At 42.9% G+C, this 19,107-nt stretch overlaps 1 protein-coding gene and 1 non-coding gene across 2 annotated transcripts; both read right to left on the reverse strand.

Moving 5' to 3' along the window:
• Nucleotides 1-2,012: 2,012 nt before the first annotated feature.
• Fbxo45 (F-box protein 45) lies at nucleotides 2,013-18,926 on the reverse strand. The gene is made up of 3 exons (NM_173439.2): nucleotides 18,395-18,926; nucleotides 10,301-10,657; nucleotides 2,013-5,169 (listed from the first exon to the last, which is right to left on the reverse strand). The coding sequence occupies exons 1-3, from the start codon at nucleotides 18,710-18,712 to the stop codon at nucleotides 4,984-4,986; spliced, it is 861 nt and encodes a 286-aa protein (NP_775615.2). The 5' UTR covers nucleotides 18,713-18,926; the 3' UTR covers nucleotides 2,013-4,983.
• Nucleotides 15,613-15,756, reverse strand: Gm25848. Its single transcript, XR_003952029.1, has one exon. It is a non-coding gene; the product is annotated as a small nucleolar RNA SNORA79 (small nucleolar RNA).
• Nucleotides 18,927-19,107: the final 181 nt, after the last annotated feature.

The following is a 19,107-nucleotide window of genomic DNA, read 5'->3' on the forward strand; positions in this document are numbered from 1 at the left end:
ACACTACCAACCGAGCCATCTCCCCATCCTCTCAGAATACCTCAATACCTCTCTCCTTCACATCCTTAGCTACCTTAGTTATGTCTCAATCAGTTATGTTTTTGCAGGTGGAATAATCATAGGATTGTAGTGTGGATCATGCTGTGACCCTGACACAAACCTTTGTTTTTTCACGAGTCAGGAAAAGTCCAAAGTCCTTAGTTTGACAGCTAAAATCTGGCCTCAATATCTTGGTGCTATTATACTCTCTCACCACCTCTCCAGCAGGCCGTTTCCAGATATTACTTACACACTGCTTTGCAGCATAGACTGCCATCTGCCTAGAACAGTGAGCTACGCTTTCATCTCCTGAGACTCTTCTCTGATGTCATTCCATGTTTAGAGCATCCATTGTCTTCCACCACACAGGACCCCACGGGTAAGTCCATTAAGGCAGTGTTACCGGTCACCTTCACACAACTCTGGAGCAGCTGCAGAACAGACTGTTGTTTCTAGCTCTTCTCTAGTTATATTCATAGTAGCTGGCAAGAGCTACTATGGAATGAGCGCTACAAAATATTTAACCAGTATTGAATTAAATTTTCTGATTTATTTCTAAGTCCGAGTAAGTGGTTGATAGCAGGGTGGCTGGAGAGATCTTCCACAATGTGAGAGCTCAAGTATGGCCGCATAAAACACATAAGTGTGGGACTCATGACACTTCCGTATGTCAGCTGCAGAGTGCTCTTTGAAAGGGCAGACAGCACTCAGAGCTGTTTCTCAATGCTTTAGCCAGCCAGCCCCTCACCCTTCTGTAAGGGATCATGTGTGCATACCCTGACCACTCTGGGGACCTTGGCTAGAAATGACTATCACCCTTTGGCTTCTGAAGAGGACTGTCGCTGACAGTTTTCATTCCAATCTTAAAGCCTTTTCTCCTGCTATATATGGTGGCACATGTCTGTAATCCCAGTACTCTGAAAATTGGCAGCATGACATATCTAAGTTCCAGACCAGCCTGCTCCACTCCAGAGACCTTACTTCAAAAAACATAAAAAATGGTGACTCAGACAAAGACTGCATTTCCTGACACGTGCAGAGTCTAGACTTAACTGAACACTCGTATGACATCAAAGTAGAGAGTCTGGAGGGAGGACAGAGGTAGTGGGAAGGGTGTGACTTAAATGCATGATACATAGATGAAAGCAGAATAAACTATCATTCGTACAATGAAGGAACACAGAACACAGATTGGGAAACGAAGAAAGTCAGCCATGTTAAACAAAGCTGTCTAGCCTACTTCCATTATAATATGCTTAAAACTAAACTTCAGAAATTAGCCATTTATTATTTATTTATGGTACTGGAGATTTGAACCCAGGATCTTGTGCATGCTAGAAAGCACTCTGCATATACTTTGGTTTGTATATTTAGAAGTCATTACTCTTGATTCTTTTCCACAGAAAGTACATGAGCCCCTTCTTACTAGGCTTAAAGACTGGAAAGAGTGCACCCAAGATGCTGTTTGTATCAGGGAGAGACAGCAACAGTTACTTGCAGGGAATAAAGACCACAGTTCGAGTCAAGTATGTATTTAAAAACAAAACTAGGAAACATGCAAGGAAGGAGAGAGTCTGGAGGGGGAAGGGTGTCTGAGGGCAGGCATTTGGTTTGGACACGGACTGTTCCAACAATCATCAACACCTCAATTGTGGTAGCCTTGGCTTATGGAATCATTTTAATACTAATACTTTTGAAAACTCCTTAATTTCTGTCTCATCCAATTGTTATTTCTTGATTCAAAGATATATAAACTATGAAGTTAACTAACTTCTGTAAAGTTTGGGTCTTGGCTGTTTTTCATGCTTCCCAGTCATGCAGGGACTACCTGAGCACGGAGCCATTGCACATGCTCTGTTCCATCTGGATGTAAGCTGGAGAGTAAAAATGAGAGATGAACGAAATGGCTTGACATTCCGAAGTCAACAATGAGAAAAAATGGCAACTATGAAATGACATGGACTACCACAGAGTTCCTTGTATGAAGTTTTTAATGAATTATGAGCCAATGAACATTACAGAATTAAGCCTTAATATTTCTTCTTTCCTATGAAAACTTAGGTAATATAACCGCCTGTCTCAAGTAGGACAGAAGGCCATAGTGAATAAGAGTAATATTAATTAACATTTTGTTCCACCCCTGCATGCTTCCTTATGCATGACGTAAGAGATTCCTACAGCAACAACAAATTCAACGACACGTTTCCCTGGTCACGGTGGCTGCAGCTGGAATGTGACAGATGCTACACTTCTGCACCATTGTTCATCCATACCGCCACCACTCCCAGTGTTCTCTTGCGCCCTCTGCATCCCCGTGAGGCAATGAGTGGGGCAAGAACTTCCTACTTTGTAGGTGAGAAACTTCTAGGTCAAATTCGACACAACTGCTCTCAACCTTTGGTAGCATTCTGAAACCAGGGCATTTTTAAATCCTTATGGTCGGAACATATCCCAGTTCTGACACCAGGATCAGGATACGGACCCATCCACAGTACTTTTAAGCCACTCTGAGATCTGGCCATGTTTGAACAGCACTGACTCAGGTGACTCATACTCAGCTCAGGTACAACTGTGTCTTCCATGTGCTCTTTACGCACCACCAAGAGCACGACCTCCTTTAACACTCAGCAGTTTACCTTAATGATCTGGGCAGCCACTACTTATCTCACTAACAAGATTTCTAGTAAATAGATCAGGCTATAAATGAAGGTTCTCTGTTCTCTAGAGGCCTGTCCTGACTAGGAACACTCAAATCGTTGAGCTAAAATGGCTTGTTGTTCTGGGAATGGTAGCATTCCCTCTAATCCCAGTTTTGGGGAGGTTGACGCAGGGAGATCGCTGTGAGTTCAGCTTTTAAAAAAACCAAAATCAAAACAAGACACAGAAAGAGTGGGTTGGTGTTAAATTGTTAGACAATTATCCGACTCTAAGTTCAATGAGGAATGAATAACCATGTGATTTTGTTTTCCAGTCACCACCTTCAAAAACTTGTTGCAAATGAACATTTACCAACAACAAGACAAAAACAGAAGTTCTGAGTCAAACTCATGAGAACTTGAGGAACTGTAATACCCTGAAGATGCAGCGAGTAAGGACCACCCGCACCTTTTAACTAGTCAGTCTTCATCCTTACCCAGGTCTTTAATCAATTTTTAAGTGCCACCAAATTGAGTTGTTCTAGAGCAGAAAAACAAACAAAAAACCCACAAAAAACAAGAAAAACAAAACAATTCCTGGGCCAGCTATCTTCCCTAAAACGTTTAACATATAATTCCACTTTGTACAAGGTTTCTTCTTGATACAGATTATCAAAAAGAATCTTTAACAAATTTCTTTTTCAAGCAACATAGCAAATATACAATAAATACATGTAACCCTTTCAGGAGGCAACTACAGACCGTCCTGTGGCCAGTCTCCTGTTTCATAGCAGTTTTGACAAATTTAATTCTCAAGGACCCCAAGAACCCCAGCGAGTCACTCTCTGTCCCTAATTTTATTAGATTTAAAACAAAATATACATACAGCAATCATGTAAAAAGTACAAAGATTTTACTTGCCTTCATCAATTCTTATGTATCTAAACCATATTAATTATACTTTTATACAGAAAGACGTTTCTGTTCTAACAAAAGGAAAACAACCAACAACCACCTCAGCCCATGTGTTGAGTCACTCCAGAGAGTATTAGTGAGAAGGTTACGGGTCAGAATAGGAGCTGACGTTCACTCTTGCCAAGGAAGCTTTCATGGTGCTGCCAACCTGAAGGTTTCAGCCTTAAGTCCCATGGGGCAACACCTAGGTGACTAAGAACACTCCTAACCTGGGCTCAGGCTGGCACTGTCTCAGGTGGGTGAGTAAACATTTGATGACAGCCCCAGTGGAGACTTTGAGGCTTCGATTGTTGTATAATGTAAACAATATGAAATTAAAAATTCTTCATAACAGCTACAGCATTATAAAGTTAAGAAATGAGAGAATGGCTGACCATGTGTTTTCCTAGGGTTTATACTAACAGCGCTCACACTGAGTTCTGTAAGATCAGCTGAGACTGTTCTGTGTGGAGACCAGTTTTCTCAGAAGGCCAAAAACTAAGCCAGATGCCAAGAGGCACGTTCCTATCTATCACTTCTGAGTCAGCCTTGCTGGCATGTGCACAATGCTAAGTAGATCTGCTTCCCCAGGCGTTAACCATTGAGGAACCTTTATCATAATCCTGTTATAGCCATGGACTATAAGCCCAAAACACTATCAAATGAACCAGTACAACATGTCTCCTCTTCTTTTCTCTGTTACCCTACTATCCCCAAATGTCACTGTAATTTTGTACCATGTAGTGATTTTTAAGAAATTGAAGTAGAACAAAGCAATGCCTTTGTCCCCCCCCCCTTTTTATACAGTTTTTACACACATTATATATACAACTTTTAAAATAGCTGCACAATTTTATTTCTCATTGCTAGAGAAGTGCAGTCCAGGCAGACCATGCTTCTCAATATATTAAAAATATTAAATAAAACCCAGCCAGTTTCATACTTTCTAAGTCAAGCTGGCTAGAAATAAAGGGACTGGAGAAAGAACAGGCAGTTGTAAGATGGGACCGAGCCTTCTCCATCAACACTACATAAACCCTTGCGATTCCCTCCTATGGCATCTCTACACGCTCACCTTTAAGCTGGAAGTAACACACTGCTAACTTAGAGAAGACGCTGTGGCAACATGCATATGTCAACTGCCCACTCAACCAACTGCAACCCTGAGGATTTTCTGGCCCAGTGGAAAGAGGAAACGCTATGATCACTCTGTGGCAGAGCTGCTTCTCCAGTTCTCAACTTCACGTGTCTTCAGGATGTTTCTTGGGCATGCACACATGATACTATCACTTCATGGTTCTACTTTCCACAAGTAGATCTCTTCTCCACTCTTCTTCTTTCCAGAAAGTCACTGTCATCCATCCAGAGGTTTTCCAAGATAAACCAAAGTCACTTCTGTGTTGCCATATACTGCAGAGACAGCTGGGTATAAGCAGGCTTTTGGAAGTCCTCGAAAGGCAACCCCCAGGAACTCATACCCACGCTCAAAAGCTAAAGTCTTATCCTCCATGTCCAGGATGACTCGGATTCTCTCTCCTATCTGTAAATAGACATTACAAGGTTAGCAGGCTATCCAGCAAAGGCATGGCTAGAAGAAAGTGGATACAAATCAGGAAGTGGAAAACACACAGAGAACCTGTACCTTCTTGATGAAAGAACACACATTATTCTCCATACACATTTATTTTAACTTTGTTTCTTTTCTTTTTTTTTTTTCTTTTTGATTTTTTCAAGACCAGGTTTGCCTGTGTAGCCTTGGCTGTCCTGAAACTCAACTCTGTAGGGCAGACTGGCCCTGAATTCAGAGATCTGCCTGCTCTGCATCCTGTGTGCTGGAATGAAAGGTGTGTGCCTATGATACTGTGCCTGGCTTTAAAAATGAACAGCAACACTGACTGTTTAAACTGCAAACTCATTGCATCCAGCTGTTCTCCCATTTTAAAAACTGAAGCAGCAAGACTGGGTCATCTTTCTAGTTTGCATCCATAAAGAAGGGGTGCGTTGTATGCTGAAGACTGGGAAGTAGGACTGGCCATGGCCGCGTCTGACAGGCTGCTTGCCCAGCATGCATGACACTCCGGGTTCAACCCCAAGCACCACACAAGCTGGGAATGGTGCATAGTAGTGATCCTAGGGCCTGGATGGGAGGTGGAAGGAGGAAGATGGAGGTTTGAGTCATCACTGGCTACAGAGTGAGAGCAAAGCCAGCTAAGCTACATGAGCTCCTGTCTCCACAGGGAGGGGAAAGTAGTAAGTCCTAGATTTATAATTGAGATTTAACACTTCCTAATTATGGTAACTCCTGCTGTTGTCAGTAACTTTCCTTCATTTATTTTCTGTCACAAATGACCGCCAACATCGGCTTTTATCCACTCTTTGCCCAACGGAACCACTAACAAATTCAATCTCTTTCCAATGCCTATCGAACAGATGCAAACAGAACAATGCTCCAGCTCTATCTATCAGGCACCACTGCTTCTTATCCTAGAGTCCTATCCTCAGTCTCAGGGGTCAGCAGATTAAGATGCCACAACTAGTCCTGCTGACATTCACAAGTTTGGGTCACCTTGGAACCTACAGCACGTGTATTCAGAGTAAAGGAACTGGAAAGCACAAGTCTCCACGGTGTGGGTGTCAGTGGGTAAAATGCTCTCTGGAGACAGAGGCAGGTGGGTCTCTGAGTTTGAGGCTACCTTTGTCTACACAGCGAATTCTGAGACAGCCAGGGTTACATGGGGCTTCTCTGTCTCAAAAAAGAAAAAAAAAAGAAAGAAAGAAAAAGAAAAGTGGCTGGGAGAACAAGCAGATACCGTGGAAGGGAGCAAAAGAAGAGACGAGAGCGAGGATCCAAAGCTGAACACAAGCTCCACCCAAGCCCACTTGAGAGCACAGAGATGCTACACATGAAAGCTCCCCGGGAAGTGGACTGAGCGCAGAGGCAGAAGAGCAGAGCTGAAAGCTGCCGCCGCATACCACAGGGGCGGGAAGTTTACAGCCTTGAGTCCCAAGGTACTTGTCTTCCCTTACTAGAAAATCTGCATGGACAAAAGAATAAGGCAGTTTCTAGAAAAAGGAGGCCTGTCAGGGTTGTTAATACATCTTACCCACACAACCTACTTTTACTTCAAAAAGAAAAATCACTAGGCTAAAATAGGAAAAGTATGACTCTCAAAGTGGTGGGAAATCCAAAGAGACAGACTACCTGGACCTAGGCTTTCTAATTTGATAAAGAATTCAAAGTATTTATAGTTACTCTGTGTGTGTGCATGTGTGTGAGTGTGTGTGTGTGTGTGTGTGTGTGTAACTGTGAAATGCAGTTAAGACATTCTAAATATGTCCAAAGAATTAAATAAACAAGAAATCTCAGTAAGAGACATGGAGACAGAAAAAGAAACCAAATGGAACCAAAGCATACAGTAACCAGAACTCATCAGCCTGGTTCACCAGCAAACTGAGACGGTAAAATAAAGCTAGAGCAATAGAAACTATGCAATCAAAGAAGAGGAAGTGCCAAACAACCGAGGTGCACACCTTTAATTCCAGCACTCGGGAAGCAGAGGCTGGTGGGTATCTGTGAGTTCCAGCCCAGCCAGGAATATATAGTGAGCCCTGTCTCAAAAACAAACAAACAAACAAACAAACAAACAAACAACAATAACAAAAAGAGAAACAAGGCCTGCAGATGAGGAATAAAAGCATCATAAAATACAGGACACAAAGACACTATTAAGTTGTCTAACAATTATAGTATATGCAAATGAACTCAAGAGAGAGACTGTAAAATGTTGTTAAATAAAAAAGACTAAACCACCTGCTATTGAGGGGTCCCATTTTAATAACAGGATAGATGAAAGCAAAGGGCTGGAGGATGATCTGTAATTGTAGCCTATGAAAAGTTGGAGTGACTACATTAAAGTCAGACAATACAGACTCAAACACAGGAATATGGCAGAGTCCAAGGTCATTTATAATGGAAAACAATTCGAGCCCTTGAGTCTATGAAGCAAAAACTGATAGAACAAAAAGAAAAACAGACAAGCTAGAGAGCATAGTTGGAGACTTAAGTACTTTTCTCAGAGAAAGAATAAGTCAAAGTATTAACAACACAGACGACTTAAATCCTGTCATCTGGACTATTCGATCTAAGAACAGAATTTAAGTTGTTTTTAAGCACATATGGAACATTTATCAAAAGAGACAACACGTAGAGAATACAACTAGTTTGTATGTATTTCAAGACAGGACTTCTCCGGTTAGCCCTAGCTATCCCAGAACTTGCTTTGTAGACCAGACTGGCCTTGAACTCAAGAGATCCACCTGCCTCTGCCTCCCAAGTACTGGGATTAAAGGTGTGTGCCACCATTATCAGCTCAACTAGTGTGTATGTATATGTGTATGTATATGTGTATGTATATATATATACATATATATATATATAAAGATTTCTTTATTATTATATCTAAGTACATTGTAGTGTGGTTGCTGGGATTTGAACTCAGGACCTTCGGAAGAGCAGTCAGTGCTTTTAACCGCTGAGCCATCTCTCCAGCCCCTTAACCGCTGAGCCATCTCTCCAGCCCAAATATATTTTTAAAGTGGAAATAAAATTCAAAATGACCTCTGAAAACAAGGATGTAAGGATTTCCACTGCACCTGAAGGTAGTGATAAGACTTCATGTTCAATGATAAAACTACACACTCCTCTCTGTAGGACATACACAGAACCTAAACAGACAACAAAGAAATTATTTTATAAAAGAAAACCTCTAAGCTTTTACACTTCAGAAAATGGAGATATATTTTTGCCTTTTATATTAGTACACCAGAGCTGATAGTTTTATTATCATTATTTTTTTATATGTACGGGTGTTTTTGTTGAAGGTATGTCTAGCCATCACATGCATGGCAGTGCCTGTGGAGAAAAGTGCATCAGATCACTGGGAACTGGCGTTCTCTAGACTCCAGGTTGTGAGCTGCCATAGATGTTGGGACTTGGGACCTCAGGAAGAGCAGCTAGTGCTCTTAACCACTGAAGCATCTTGCCAGCCCCTAAAAGCATTATTGAAGCTAGAGATTTGAGCTACCTGTGGTTCCAAAATATATAAAATCTACATTTCCTCAAGACTTTGGGGGACTTTTTTGAGACAGGGTTTCTCTGTGTAGCCCTGGCTGTCCTGGAACTCACTCTGTAGACCAGCTGGCCTCGAACTCAGAAATCCGCCTGCCTCTGCCTCCTGAGTGCTGGGATTAAAGGCGTGCACCACCATGCCCATCGGGAGACCTTTTTTTAAAAGATATTTTTGTTTTGTTTTGTTTTGTTTTTTTAAAGATACAGTTACACTCTTCTTTAAAGGTATATTTATTTATTTATTTTTTATTTATATGAGTACTCTATAGCTGTCTTCAGACACACCAGAAGAGGGCATCAGATGCTATTACAGATGGTTGTGGGCCACCATGTGGTTGCTGGGAACTGAACTCAGGACCTCTGGAAGAGCAGTCATTGCTCTTAACCACTGAGTCATCTCTCCAGCCCAAAAAAGATATTTTTAAAATTTGTATGTATATGTGTATATCTGCAAATGTATGTTCTTTGGTCTTAGAGGCCCAAAAGAGAGAGTGTTATCCCCTAGAGCTGGAGATACAAGCAGTTGTGGGCTGCCCAAAGTAGGTGATAGGAGCTGAACTCTGGAAAAGCATCAATTCACCACTGAGCCAACTCTCAGCCCAAGTTTTGTAATCTTATTTAATTTTTGTTCTACATTCTGCTGAATCTACAATAATATGGCTTTAAGACACAATTTTGATTCTAGAGTCAAATTTTGTATAAGATATTAAGATGGAAGAATAGGGGATGCAGAGGTGGCTCAGCAGTTATAACACTGTCTGCTCAGGTAGTTCAATTCCCAGCACTCACTTATTGGCTGTCACATAATGTCACATAATGCCTGTAACTACAATTCTAGGAGATCTCAGTTCCTCTTCTAGCCTCTGGGACACCAGACATGCACAGACATAAATGCAGACAAAACATCAATACCCATAAAATAAAGTTTAAAAACAAAGTTAAGATATGAAAAAAAAAAAAAAAATGTAGCCGCTTGCCTGAACTTGTCTCTAGAGAAAACACTACTACCTCCAAGGACGCTGAATCCGAATTCATAAGAAGCACAGTAGTAGTCATGTATATGCACATGCATGCATTTGTTGTGATAAGGTGAGCAGCAAAACCAAACCAAACCAAGCCCCTGGATGTTTCATGACACAGCAAGGATGCCATCCATGCCATCGTGAACTTGAACCAATACACTGTACCCCCTGGCCTAATGAGGTCTGCTCCAGCACAGCATGCTTCTTTACTCAGTCTCCACAGCTGATGTGATGTTACGCCGACAGAGCTGACAGTGTTTCTGAGACTTGTCAACAGCAAAGCCCAAAATAGTTACTCTTTGGCCTGTACAGAGAAAGCTTGGCGACCTCCTCTCCAGAGCAAAGGAGGATTGCTCAAATATGTATTAAGAAATACTGACATGTAACATTCTATCGTATATTTTAAAAACTGCCAAAACAAAGACAAAAGCCTCTAGTGGCACGAACATTAAATCGTGCATGCTTTAAACAAGCTGAGGTGTGATGTGAGATGGCCCGTGCTGAGGAAGTGCCCTTCTCACCTGATACTTTGGTGCGTTGTTGCACTGTGGGAAGCTGCCGTTGACTTCCCCGTTATGTAGTAGATTATTGTCCACCAGATTCCAGCCCCAGCTCTGGTCGTCACTTCCCAGCAAGGCCACATAACCTTGGCACTGCATGGGGGCCCGTTTCGTAGCAATCCCAATCACTGCCACCGTGCCCAAAGGGCCCTCCCACCACACTTCCCAGGCGTGGCGGCCCTCACTGAAACCAATCTTGGTCCTTGCACCATCAGTGCTCTGAGCGATGGGGTTCCGATGTAATGTAAAACCATTCTTCTTGATATAGACATTCCTGGAGCAGTCATTCGTGCTGAAGGCATGTTGGAAAGCACGCACCTAAAAACACAAGAAACAGAACAGAAGAAGAAGAAACTTGATTTGTTTTTCCTAAATATTAAAATGCAGCAAGTTTAACGTGCTGGCTCACACTTGATCTCAGATCTCAGGACCCTCTGTGATGCTCAAACAGGGCTGAAAATTCAAGGCTAGCCTGAGCTATTTGGCAACTAAACCCCATCTCTCTCCCCTGCCCGAAATCAAAAAAACAAAACAAAACAAAAACAAAAAATCTGAGGCTTTCTGTTAACAAATAAGATTATAAACTTTTAAATAACACTATTTCCAAATAATGACTAAATTTTCTGGATGGGAAACTATCATTAGGTATTGCACCCTGTTAAAAATAACTCCCAGCTAGCACTAGGCATGGTAACACATACCTAACTACTCTAGATCACTTAAGCCAGGTTACAATGAACAAGGGATGCTTGTTCCTGTCCAAAGAAAGAGGAAATGGGGGTGGGGTGGGAGGTGGGTATAGGAGATTTTCAGAGGGGAAACTAGGAAAGGTGATAACATTTGAAATGTAAATAAAGAAAATATCTAATAAAAAAAGAAAAGAAAAAAAAACAAAAAAAAAAGAAGGCACTTAGTACAATTTCTACAAGTAAACGTAAAACATCAAAATGTACACGCAACTATCATTGCACTTTACAGATATTACTAAAATGTTTATGCATAAAATAACTGTAAATGGTAATTGGTTTGAAACAGCTAGAGGGAGAATGGAGCAAACATGAAGCCAGATCTGTCCTGAGTCAATGGTACAGCTTGGTGTGGACGGCATATGGAAATTCAGCACACTGCTTTCTTTCCTTTTATGTACACTTAAGTAATGCAGTTTCCATGTTGTCAATGCTGTGATTAAAAACAAGACTGATAGCCTAGTGTGGGACATGCTGTAATCACTGCTGGGGAAGAGGCAGGAGGAGCTGAAGTTCAAGGTTATCCATAGTTACATACCAAGTTTGAGGCCAGCCTGGACTATGTCAGGGCTGAGGTCACTGGAAGTGTTCTGGCCCAGCATATGCAAGAGGAAAATATATGTGTGTGTTTTATATTAAATATTATATAAACTCTCTCAGCTCCTTGGTTTCCTCACTAGGTATTACTCACACACTGACATCACCACTCTTTTTGTTCCAAGCCACATCCCCTACACAGCACTCAACCAACCAGAAGCCAGGCACTGTGGTGTATCACTTTAATCCCTGGAGGCAGGCAAAGGTAGGCAAATCTCTGAGTTCGAGGCCAACCTGGTCTACAGAGTGAGTTCTAGGACAGCCAGGGCTACACAGAGAAACTCTGTTGCAAAAAAAAAAAAAAAAAAAAAAAAAAAAAAAAAAAGCAAAAAATAAATAAATAAAATAAAACAAATTCAACCAGAGGACTTAAAAGGAGCAGCTATCAAGAGGATAGATTAGCTGGCCTTTCATAATTTTTTTTTGATATATTTTTTAATTAAAAGTGTTTTTTAAAAAAAGGATTTATTTATTTTATGTATGTGAGTACACTGTTACTGTCTTCAGGCACACCAGAAGAGGGCATCAGAGCCCATTACAGATGGTTGTCAGTCATCATGTGGTTGCTGGGAATTGAACTCAGGACCTCTGGAAGAGCAGTCAGTGCTGTTAATCGCTGAGCCATCTCTCCAGCACTCATGAAGTTTTTTAAAAAGTTCCTAACATGAAAACATTTTAAAAATAGCTCCTTTGTTCAAATAATGACAAATTCTCATCTTTTAAAAATATATAACTAGGGGCCAGGCATGGTGGCACATGCCTTTAATTCTAGCCCTTGGGAGGCAGAGGCTGGGAGATCTGTTTGAGGCCTGGCTGAAACACTGAGTAAGTTCCAGGAAAGCCAGGGCTACACAGAAGGGAGAAAATACAGATATATGTATATGTATTTACGCATGTGTATGTGGCTGGAGATATGGTTCACCAGTTAAAAGCACCGGATGCTCTTGTAGAAGACCTAGGAATAATTCCCAATACCCTGCAGACCTAGTTCCAGAGGACCTAACAGCCTCTTCTGGTCTCTGTTGGCACTGAATGCATGCAGAACACCCACACATAAAATAAATAAATCTGAAGGGAGAAAAGTGGGGGGGGGGGGCCGAGGCTACAGACCTAAAGGGCAACAGCATGCAGGTCACAGCCATAAGAGAGCCAGGGACCCAGTTACAATACCCAGCACTTTCCTGTCTCACTGTTGCTGGGCTGTGGAGTAAGTCCTTGTTTCAGGTATTGCTTCCACAAGGACAATGGACAAACAAAGCATTCTTGAGTTTTTTTCTATTTCTGTTTATATATTTTTTAAGTTATCTGTTGGTGTGGTATGGTGTGGGCAATCATAAAAGTAAACAAGGCAGAAAAATATCCATAAACAAGTATTTTCTAAATCAAAAGAATGACATGAAGAGGGGGCTGGTGAGATGGCTCAGTGGTTGAGAACACCAACTGCTCTTCCAGAGGTCCTGAGTTCAATTCCCAGCAACCACATGGTGGCTCACACCATCTGGAATGGGATCTGATGTCTCTTCTGGTGTGTCTGAAGACAGCTACAGTGTACTCACATACATAAAATCAATAAACCATAAAAAAAGAAAGAAAAAGAATGACACGAAGAGACCCGAGTCCTCAGGATAGTTACATTCCTATCTCCTTGTTGCCTATTCCTACTCTTAAAATTCCAGGTGCTTTTTTCTCTCATTTTCCCTTTGCCCCAGTGATACTAACAACCTCTTCCTTAACCTCCTACTCCAGCTTCCTATTTTGCTGAACTGACTCTACCACATTCATTTATAGTGACTCCCTTCCTCTGCCCCCTACAAGTCTACAAACTCCGTCCTTAACCTTAAACTCTTTCCAGCGCTTTCTAAAACAGTATTTCCATTGACTCTCACGCCAGCTAAAGACTTTTGATAGCTCTACACAAAGCACTACAGCAACTGCTAGCTCCACTTGGCTTCAGAGCCTTCCAGAGCAGGCTGCCCGAATTTCCTTCCGACCTGCCTGCCCGGCTCCTGGTGCCCTCGATGCGTCCTCTCCTTGCCTTCTCTTGCCACCTCCATGAGGGTATTCTTTGACAGGACCACCCCATCCCCATCATCCCTCTCTCCTGAATTCCCATTCACTAACATCACACACAAGTATAAGGATCTTGTTTCCTACCACACCTCTAAGCACATGATTTTATTAAAAAGTATTTTGTAAAAAAACTACCAGCTAATCAACCAACCAACCAACCAACTAAACAGAAATCTACTGTAATCTCAATTGGTCAGTGCTTTACAGTGTAGCATCTACAGGAACCGGGAAGGAGAGAAGAACAACCGGAGTAAACATTAAGGAACGTAGATGGTAACCAATAAGCTGAAGGAGCAGGAGGTGGCGGATGCAATCAATCTGTATACTGTATACTAAGCCTTACAAGACCTAGAGACTCCTTGTCAAAGGAACATATACTGATTAAATAAACTATAAATTAAACTATAATATTTCACATTTATGAGACAACTTGTATTAAGAAATTACTGTCAGTTTCATTTTAGAGATGACAGTAGTATCATGATTATGTTATGGGTCGTTTTTAGAACAAATACTGAAATATTCATATGAAATGAAAAAAATACCCAATTAATAAATTTTAAAGGCCAAGTGGACCTTTAATCCCAGAACTCAGGAGGCAGAGGAAGTTGGGTCTTTTGAGTTCGAGGTTAGCCTGGCTTATGGAGCAAGTTCCAGGACAGCCAGGGCTACGTCATAGTTTATTTCTGAAGAACCTAGATTTTTTTATTTCAACAGCATGAAGACCTAGCCCAGCACACACTTCCCCCTGGCCCACCCTCACTCTCCAGAGTACCCACCCTTTCTCAACAAACTGAAATTCTGCTCCTAAAAACAAAAATAAAAAAAGCTTAGCTCAGGATATAAGTCTGAAAGTTAGGGTATAATTAGATACAAAATATCTGGGATAAGTGCTACTTGGAAATAAGTAAAATTGAGTTATTAAAAAAAAAAAAAAAGGAACGTTTCAGAACTGCTCAGTGGTTAAAAGCAGTGACTGCTCTTCCAAAGGTCATGAGTTCAATTCCCAGCAACCACATGGTAGCTCACAACCATCTGTAATGGGATCTGATGCCCTCTTCTGCTGTGTCTGAGGACAGCTACAGTGACTCATCATATATATGAAATAAATAAATAAAATCTAAAAAAAAAAAATTATGTAGCTCAATGGCAGAGTGAGTGCTAAGCATAGATCAGGCTTGGTTTTGGGCCACAGCAGGGAAGGAGGAGAGAAAAGGTAGGGATGGGAAGGAAGAGAACAAAATGAATCAACCAAACACTTCTCACCCTCAGCCTTCGGTTGCCCAGACTCCTTGGGAGTTCTGCTGCACCCACCTTCCCTAATCCCACTGGGTGCCCGCAGTCACCTATGTGAAGTTGTTCTCTGGGACAGCTCCTCCAGGCGTGTCTTTCCTCTACGTGCCCTCTGTCTCTCATGGCCTAATCTTTTTAAAGCACAGTTTTACTTCACTGTTCTTCTGGTCAAACTTGTATGGCTTTTCCAATTGCAGAATAAAGCCCAAAGAATATATCAAAGACTTTCAAAAGGCCTTCTTCCATAATATAGCTAGTTCCCGGACACCTTTGCAATCGTATTTCCCTTCATTCAATCCAACTAGAAATTCCTATCTTGAGCCTAGACTGCCTCTAATCCTTGGCTACCAGAAGCTGCCTATCTGAAATATGGTGAATATCTCAAAAGCACTATGAATTCTGCTCTTCCACAAGTGAACTTGCTGTCATTTTCCTTCAAACTCTCCCTCAAGTGATACTTAGATTATGTAAGCCAAATACTATCTACAAGTCACCCTTAGCTCCTCCCTCCTCAGCTCTAGTTCAAAACTACTGCCAAATTCTAGTCTTTAAAACAAAAACCCCAAAAACTGTTTGATCCCGCAAATTTCAGAGAATACATAGATAATCCCAGTATCTTAATATTCTCTGAGTGAAAAAAAATCAATTTTAATTTATGATGACCTAAAATCCTAGTGCCATATCTAAAGGCAATAGGAGGAACAGTCATCAAATTCTGCAGCTTCTATTCCCTAAGCTTGTCCATTTTTCTCCATCTCCTTCACTACATCCTCTCTAATGGATCTACCACATTTCTAAAATCAAACTCCAACCTGTTCTCCATAGTGGAGTCAAAACTAACCCACAAACTGGTCATGCCACCACTCCCCAAGGCCTTTGTTCTGGCTTCCAATTGGAAAAGCTTCACTGGAGTGTGCGTGTCCCAGTCCTTTCACCTTACTCAAACCAGATGGCCTGTACACTCTGCAGCTGCTGACAGTCTTCTTGTTTCTCACACAAGCCAGACTCCCTCCTCAGAGGCTCTTCTTGCTCCTCTTGGAGGAACACTTTGAGGTGTCACTGAGCTTACGCACCATGTCTTATGAGGAAGTCTCTTCCTGCCCTCCGCACCTAGTTAAAACCTCCCCTACTGACTCTCAGACTAGCATGCAACTCTCATTCATAATATTTACCAGATACAGTTTTACAACTACAGTGATCAGATTCATAGATATTCCTCCAGGCTGGGGGTGTAGCTAGCATGTATTCAATCCTCAGTACTGAAAACAAACAAACAAACAAAACAAAAAGAAACACGGGCACGCAGGCAGGCACACACACAAACAAACACACATGCACTCCACTACTTCCCCATAAGGCAAAGTGTTGGTAAGATTTTTTCGTTTTTAGCTGGGCGGTGGTGGTGCACGCTTTTAATCCCAGCACTTGGGAGGCAGAGGCAGGCGGATTTCTGAGTTCGAGGCCAGCCTGGTCTACAGAGTGAGTTCCAGGACAGCCAGGACTACACAGAGAAACCCTGTCTTGAAAAACCAAAAAAAAAAAAAAAAAAAAAAAAGACTTCTAGCTTTCTGAGTCCTCCTAAATTAATCTTCCATCTTCAAAATAGTCACCTAAAAGAACCCAGGGTAAGTACCAGCCTATCTTGTAGCTGCAGTACATATAGCAGAAAGTTAAATGAGGCATTAGAGACTTAAAACTAAAATCTCTCTGGAAATATACAAAACTAATATCAATTTAGGCTGCAGTTAGGAGTGCTCCCTGATTTTCCAGAGTACCAGAATTCAATCCCAGTGTTGGGGGGGTGGATATATGTTGCAGGGGGTCACATGCATCTGTAACTCCAGCTACAGGAGTTGGCACTCTATTCTAGACTCTGTGGGCACTGGTATTCTTCGTGTGCGTGTGTGTGTGTGTGTGTGTGTGCGTGCGCACCCATGTGTATTTTTATCAAATACAAAAATGCAAATTTTTTTGCCAGGAGTGGTGGCACTTTTAGACTCAGAACTTGTGAGCTGAATATTGTGACCCTGTCTCAGAAAAAAAGAAAGACTATCTGATAATTGACATGTTCAACAGCAGTGTTCCTTCTCTTATCACACCAAAACTTGTTTTAATATAAAAGAATATACCAGTAGCTGTGACCCATCTTATAATCCCAGCACTCTGAAGGAACAGACAGAAAGTTGGCAAGTTGGAGACCATCCTGAACTACACATTGAGACCCTGTCTCCAAAAACAGACATAAGTGTATACACATATTTACAATAATACATGTATATTAAAAGAAATAGTGGATTTATTTCACATTTAAAAATGACTTAGACACTCACTGTCAATTTAGCATTAAAAAAAGAGTGTTTACCACATTCCAGGTCAGACTTTATCATCTCTCATTTTATACAGCCCTGGCTGTCCTAGAACTCACTAGGCAGACCAAGCTGGCCTTGAACTCAGAGATGCACCTGCCTGTGGCGTGCAGGGATTAAAGGAATGCACCATCACACCGGCTTCATATGCCTTTGATGACTGCTCTCCTGAAGAGCTACCATCTATCTATGTGAGCTTAACCCAAGGCCTTTTGTTTGTTTGTTTGGGCTGGAGAATACTTGGTCTTGCCATGACCTGTTTGTTAGCATTTTAATTTTGTTATGAAAGCACAAGAAGCGAGAACAACAACAACAACAAAACCAGCAAAACAGGAATCAACATATTAGATGCCAGAAGAGCCATCACCTGAGTAGAACTATGAAAAAGTTATCAATCACAGCAGGACAAGGCAGTGTGATGAGTTATATGGTGCCAATGAGAGGAAGTAATAGTAAAGTCTCTTTCTTACAAGTTAATTAGCAGGATGCCTAGTCTTATCATCACTTGGAATCGTGAAATATTGTGGCCCTAAGAGAACGTGGGTGAAAATAATGTTCTTGTTAATCAGAGCTAGGAAAAGGGGTAGTGAACGCAAAAGATCCCAGCAACTAGACCTATTTTAAAGCGACATCGACGAACTAATGCCTTAAGTCTACTTGGAGGCCAGAAAAAATACATGCTCATGAGTATCGGCTGGTGATCTGTCTTTAAGAGCAAAGACTGTCGAAAGTAGAAAGACTGCTGAAAATGAATGATGGGAAACCACCTAGTATTTTAAAAAGTGAGGTGGATTACGAAGCAGAACTTCAATCCAAAGAAAAGATCGTTATGGAGAGGAGGGGTGAGAGTGGTCCTGACTGGCTGAAGCCGTGGGAAGGCGGGATGCTGAGGTGAAACCTCTGACTCAAGCTTTGAAGATAAACCCCGAGAGCGGCGGGCGGGAGAGGAGCCGAGCTTCGACGTGGCCCCGGGATTCCCTCACCTTGGCCTTGTAGCTGGGCAGGTTGCAGAGGATGTCCGTGCGCAGAGCCTCTTCTGCTAGGCTGCGGGCGCACAGGCTCCGCCACACCTCGCTGTTCTCGTCGCCGTGGAGGCAGCGGTACCAGTGCTTGCAAACCAGGGCGCAGCTCCGCAGCTCGGACAGCTCCAGGTAGGAGAACACCAACTCCAGCACCCGGCTGGGCAACCGGCCGCCGACCCCGGAGGACCCCGAGCCCGCGCTGGCGCCGCCGCCGGCACCGGCGCCGCCACCACTAGCGCCGCCCGAGGCTGCCCCAGCCCCCGGGCCCGGCGCCGCCATCGCCTCACCAGCCGGCCCGAGGGCCGCCGCCGCCGCCGCTTCGCCCCGTCTCGGCGCGGGAGGCCAAGCCTCGCCTACAGCCGCGAGCGGCTCGCTCACCGCCCCTTTCAGCGCCAGCCGCTCGCGCCTCCACCGCTCCCGCCCCTGCCCCGGGGCGTCCGCTGCGCGCCCCGCCTCACTGAGGGCAGATGGCGCGAGCCGCTCGGGTTCCCGCCCCTCGGAGCCGCTCAGCGCGGGCGCCGGAACCGCCCGCCTCGCCCGGCCTGCCCGCGACGCGCCCCGGGATCCGCCATGCGAGTTGAGGGCAAGAAGCAAGGGCGCACGCCCAGCTCGCCCGCCGCGCCTCTCTGCCCGGAAGTGACTGTTCGGCAGAGGCGCCTCGCTCCCTAAAGCTT

Source organism: Mus musculus, chromosome 16 (assembly GCF_000001635.26).
Source record: "Mus musculus strain C57BL/6J chromosome 16, GRCm38.p6 C57BL/6J".
Lineage (NCBI taxonomy): Eukaryota > Metazoa > Chordata > Mammalia > Rodentia > Muridae > Mus > Mus musculus.

Bases quoted from the DNA above. Each gene is read 5' to 3' on its own strand.
- Fbxo45 (NM_173439.2), bottom strand. From the start codon at position 18,712: ATGGCGGCGCCGGGCCCGGGGGCTGGGGCAGCCTCGGGCGGCGCTAGT. The intron at 10,658-18,394 runs GTGAGGGAATCC...TTGTGTTTTTAG, and splicing joins TGCCCAGCTACAAGGCCAAG to GTGCGTGCTTTCCAACATGC. The intron at 5,170-10,300 runs GTGAGAAGGGCA...GTCTATTTACAG, and splicing joins ACAACGCACCAAAGTATCAG to ATAGGAGAGAGAATCCGAGT.